Source organism: Montipora capricornis, chromosome 4, assembly GCF_036669925.1.
Source record: "Montipora capricornis isolate CH-2021 chromosome 4, ASM3666992v2, whole genome shotgun sequence".
Lineage (NCBI taxonomy): Eukaryota > Metazoa > Cnidaria > Anthozoa > Scleractinia > Acroporidae > Montipora > Montipora capricornis.
Genome location: NC_090886.1, coordinates 55,976,961 through 55,982,472, shown reverse-complemented (window position 1 = coordinate 55,982,472; position 5,512 = coordinate 55,976,961). Strand labels below are relative to the sequence as shown.

The following is a 5,512-nucleotide window of genomic DNA, read 5'->3' as shown; positions in this document are numbered from 1 at the left end:
AAGGTATGCGTTCTTTGCGACGTTCAAGTTATTTATAGCAAAAGCAAGGGACCTTATATTCATTTATTTTTTACTTTACATTTACCATTTGGAAGAGATACAACGTAAAAAAAATAAGTAAAATTGAGTTATGAGGGGATAACAAACAACTGTGCCACTGTCTGGGACCCTGACGTAGCCAAGAACATACAACAGGGCGAAATGGTCCAACGCCAAGCAGCTCGCTGGGTACTCGGGCGATACGACAGATTAGACAATGTCACTGCGATGTTATCCTCTCTCGAATGGGGATCTCTGGAGCTCAGGTGATCCGATGCACGTCTCTGTATGTTGTACAAACAGTGTAATGGGATAGCCACTTACGAATGCGACAAGCTTCAGAAAGAACATAAGAGCAGAATGTACACTAGTCGCTCGTCTCTCAGTCATCGATTTGAGAAGCCACGTTATACATGTGATTATTATAAGAATTCTAAAACCAGTCTTTAAGTTATTCCCAAAGGAAAAAAAGTACGCGACAGAGCAAGTAATTTGTTTGTTCAAATTTAGACTCTTTTGTTGGATAATTAGTCTGTTGTTTCCATAGCCGCGCGGTCCACTTCACAAAGGTGTTGTCCTTGAAAGAACCACGCCATATGAAACATAGCTAGTAATAGATTTCAAATAATTTTCATCAGATGGGGATAAATATGGGGAATTCGCTCTCTTACCTGGTATTCTCTTTATATTAATAAGTTTACTTTTAAGAAAAACATGGAACTAGAGTTGATGACTTTTATTATCGAAGGGATCAAGCTGGAACTTACCTACTTTACAAGCGAGGCCAAGGCTGGAGGAGCAGCACTTAAAATATTGGTGTCTAATAAGAAATTGGGGCCTCACTATATCAGGTACATTCGACTTCACATGAAACAAACCATCAGTCGTGAGTAAACGACTCTTTTATAACCATTTTTTACCCTGGACCGCCACCTTAATCCTTTAATTTTCAATGCTGAAAAAAGAAACTGTTTTTCATTACCTGCGCACGCTTTTTTCGCTATCCGCTTTACTAGAGCCCCCAAGCCACTGTAGCCTGTATTGTACGCATGCTGGGGGTCCTTGGCGGTTGTAAGGACTTCGCTGAGAACAGCACCAGGTTTTACACCAATACTGAAGATATCCACTCCTCTGTTGACTAAATTCTGCACTGGTTGTAGAACTGTGTCCGAAGACTTCCCAGCAGTCAGCAAAATTACTGTTTTCTTTCTTTTACTGACGGAGAAAAGCTGTCTCAAGACGAGAGCGAGCGCTGCACCTGTCCGTCTAACTTTGCCGATGGGCTGAAGAACACGAAGGACACGTTTCATTTTCTTTGGATTGTTGTATTGACCAAGACTGAACTTGACTCGAGGGTTGCCAGAGTTTGTTATTAAACAAAGACGGACTTTGTCGCTAGAAAAGGTAAACGAATCCATCAGTTGTGAGAAAAACGTTGTTATGTAATCGAATCCTTTTCGATTGCCAGCAGCTGTGTCGATCACAAAGGCAAGATCCAGTTTTGAATTGCAAACTGTGTAAAAAAGAACGAAACAAAGATTTCAAAAGAAAGTTTGGAGAAAAAAAATCATAACTATTTATTTACTTTACTTTTGGAATAGACAAGATTCAAAATTTTAAAAAAATACATTGCTATGGTTTTGGGAAAGGGAATAAGGGATTATTGCTGACAATTTGCAAGTATGATATAACCTTTGTTGTTTCCTCTGTTAACAACTTCAAAAAACACTAGGACTCCGAATGCCAAGATTTATGCTGACGCAGCCATTCATTTTAAAATAATATACATGAAAAAATTACTAAACTCTGATTGGCTAAGAAAAATGTAGTTTTCAGGTAACAAAACGCAGAATTCATTGCAAAAAGAAGTAATAAACCAAACATTCTGATTGGTCAATGAGCAAACAAAATAATGGAAAACAGCAAAAGATCAATTTGACCCTTCAATATATTAAGCGCAAATCTAATTTAAAACTCTTAGGAGTTATTTTTGAGGATAATCCAACCAACTGGGATACACATTTTGATTATATGTGTAATGTATTGATAACCTTTTAACCGAAAATAACTCTAGTTCTCATACCGGAAGGCTATAGAAATCGCGGGCTTACCTAGACTCATGGGAAATGCGAAACCATGCTCTTTTGTGTGTCATGGCGTGCGAGTGAAGTATTAAAAGTTTACTGTTGTGTTTAGTTCAATCTGTGTGATTCGTTGGCCATCGGTACGCAATCTTTACAATATGTTATCCAAAGCTACAGTAGTTCTCGTCTTCACATTTTGCGTGTCTGCAAATACTATGGGTTTTGGTCGACTACTTAGATCTTCCTTTTAAGTCGTTAATTCTTTCAATTTTTACTTATGCTATTGAGGTTTGGGGTGGTGCTTTCTTTTAGAAATATCTTGGACTTATTGATATTTTTTTTAAATAGAACTTTTAAATTAGGATAGACTAAAGAATATTATTCTGTTTTGAATATTTTATCCGAAAAGTCTCCTCCACTTCATCACCTCTTACCGCCAACTAGAGATATAGTTTTAAGAAATATGGGTCACTCTTTCATTACACCAAGAATAAGGACTGAACTTTTTGAAAGTATTTTTATCAAGAGATCTTTATTTAATTTTAGATAATTCGATAATTTTAGAAATTTGTAAAGTGAGCACGTCTGTTGTTCAGTGTTGTTTTTTCGCGTGTACAATAAAGACTATCATTATTATTATTATTATTATTATTATTATTATTATTATTATTATTATTATTATTGTCACAGCGATAGAACTGATTAATTAGTACCGGAAACGCACAAAGCTTTGATTGACATTTTAAGAGAATTCATTTGAGTTACTAAGGCTTAAGTTTCAGATCAGTTAATAGCACGTGTTTGAAAGGATATGAGTCAGTCGCTAACCAGTTTCAGTAGTTTAAGTCAACCAGTTTCAGCAGTTTTAAACCGTCGAGTTGTTCAGTTTCAAGATTTCGTAGTTTACGGAAACCCGCCACAGAAGTAAGTTTAGTTCAATCTTTTATTTTGATTCTTTTCTGTTCATTTGCTCAGAGATTTCGCGTATTCAAATATCTCAGTAATTGTTATGTAATTTTGTTTATTTCAGATCGAATAATTATCATAGTGAATAAAACATTGATTATACGATACACGGTTTTTTCCGTAAACTTTCAAGCCGTCGATACTTTAACTGTCCAATTATTATTATTTCTTTATTTGCGTGCTTTGCTTCTACTTAATTAAACATGTTGAATTTTTGCTTAAATTAATAAGCAATCACATGATTTTCTCGAGCAATAGCCCTTTTCACGGTCAGTTTTTCTCATTTGCATTACAATGTAATCTAGCATGTATGTGAGGCAATTTCGGGCCATTTTGTAGTTTTAACCCGAAATTGCCTCGCACCCACGTTAGATAACATTGTAATGCAAATCAGAAAAACTAACCGTGAAAAGGGCTATTTGGAATACATAAGCACTTGTAATTTTTTTCCAGAGTGCAAATTGCACTCGCCCGAATTTTGTTCGTCTTTGAATAAATTTACTTGTGCTTATTTATTCCAAATTGCACTGGAAATCATGTGATTGCCTTCACTTATGAACTAATATACAATACTATTTTACATTCCTTGCCGCGTTCTAAATCATGATACGAAGGGCCTTTAATTAAGTAAAAGAAAGTGGATGGCTCGTACCTTTCCTCGGTGGAGTGGTCGCACCAGGAAGCGTTGCTCCAGTTGGCACTATCGGAGGTTTGGTTGGAGGCTTAGAGGGTGCAGCCGTTGGTAATACTGGCTTAGATGGTTTCCCAGGGATTCCAGGTTTGGGACCACCGGGACCTCCTGGTCCCCCTGGACCTCCAGGTCCTCCAGGACCTCCAGGACCTCCAGGTTTTCCCGGTGGAGCAAGAGTAGTTTTTCCTGGTATTATAGGTTTCCCTGCAATCGAAAGATCTTACAAATAAATTACGTTGAAAGAGCTCCTTAAATGCAACCAACTCAAACGTTTTCTATTGGTGAGAAAAATCTCTTCACTTAAAGGCAAAATCTATAGCCGCCGTTTCCCAGTCTTCTCTCCGACTGCTCACTGTCGCAGTTAGCAAATCACGAAGTCATTTGACCCACGACTTTCGTTTGTTCTCCTGTTTTCACCGAAAGAAGAAAAGCAAGTAGTTTGTGACATCCTCTCAGTAAACTGTTCCCGGCCTTAAACACGACGATATGGGGCCAAACACAACAGACCACAATACACGGCTTGGACCACAACTACTTGATATTTCTCCTTACTGCGCATGTCTATGACGCATTGTACATTACACACATCGGGGGAGGGAGGCATGAAGTCAATACGGATCTCAGATGAAATTTAGTTAGATAGCAAAAGGCTCAAAATGCAGTAAGTAATGTATTCTTTTTTTTCATTTTAACATACTTGTAGGAGTTGTTGTAAGTCTTGGCTTTGTTGATCGTTTTGATGTTGGTTTGGCTGTTGGTTTGTTTGGGTCTCCTGGGCCTCCTGGTCCCCCTGGGCCACCTAGCAACGAAATGGAACAAGTATGATAATAATAATTCAGTCAAGAGAAAATGAGGGGACAGAGAGGGAGGCTCCCGGTCCAGCCCTTGGGATATGTCATGTTCACGAAAGTTATTTTTAGACGAGCGAAAGTCTCTTTTCCAAGACGTCCGCATGCAGGCCAACCTCGTTCTGATGTTTGAAAGAAAAGCAAATATTTCATGTAATGGCGGACAAAGTGGACTTAACGTTTGTGCATGCGAACGTCTCGGAAGACAGACTTCCGCTAGAACAAAGACTCCCGCTCGTCTAAAAATAACTTTCGTGAACATGACATATCCCGGCCAACGCCCTGAGCCTCCCTCTCTGTCCCCTCATTTTCTCTTGGTACTGTAGAATCCCACTATAACGAAATGCCACGGTACCGGAAAATTTGTTCGTTGTAGAGGGCTCTTCGTTATAGCAAAGACCCCGTCATCATGAACTATCTGGTTAATAGCAAAAATATTCGTTATAGCGGGTAATTTAATAAATAACAGTTACCAAAAATTGAATGCATTACGTAGAAAACATTATTTTTATTCATTTGATACTATTAACTGTAAGTGTAACGCCTTGACAGCACGCTGAATCAGAAATTCAACACTGCAATAGTACAGTATACCTATTTGTCAAAACCGGAATAAAGCAAGCTGTGATTTCTACTCAAATCTGTTGTTTTTACTGACTGCTGCGAGAGAACGGACAAAATATTCGTTATAGCGGGGTAAATTGTACGTTGGGACCGTCAAAATCTATTCGTTATAGCGGAGTTCGTTTCCACACATTTTACTGTAATTCTGCCGGGCCTTCAGATGTTGTTCGTTATAACGGGGTCTTCGTGGTTCGTTATAGCGAGGTTCCACTGTAATCAAATGAAGCTATATGATCCTCGCAGTTATGAACGCAATTTTA

At 38.3% G+C, this 5,512-nt stretch overlaps 1 protein-coding gene across 1 annotated transcript in view; it reads left to right on the top strand.

The window, feature by feature from the left end:
• The first annotated feature begins 2,586 nt into the window (after positions 1–2,586).
• The window catches only part of LOC138046850 (collagen alpha-1(I) chain-like), an 11,006-nt gene continuing 8,080 nt past the window's right edge, over positions 2,587–5,512 (top strand). Inside the window, exons 1-3 of the mRNA XM_068893429.1 lie at positions 2,587–2,635; positions 3,718–3,969; positions 4,484–4,599. Coding sequence (XP_068749530.1) covers positions 2,587–2,635; positions 3,718–3,969; positions 4,484–4,599 — 417 coding nt within the window. The remainder of the gene's footprint in view (positions 2,636–3,717; positions 3,970–4,483; positions 4,600–5,512) is intronic.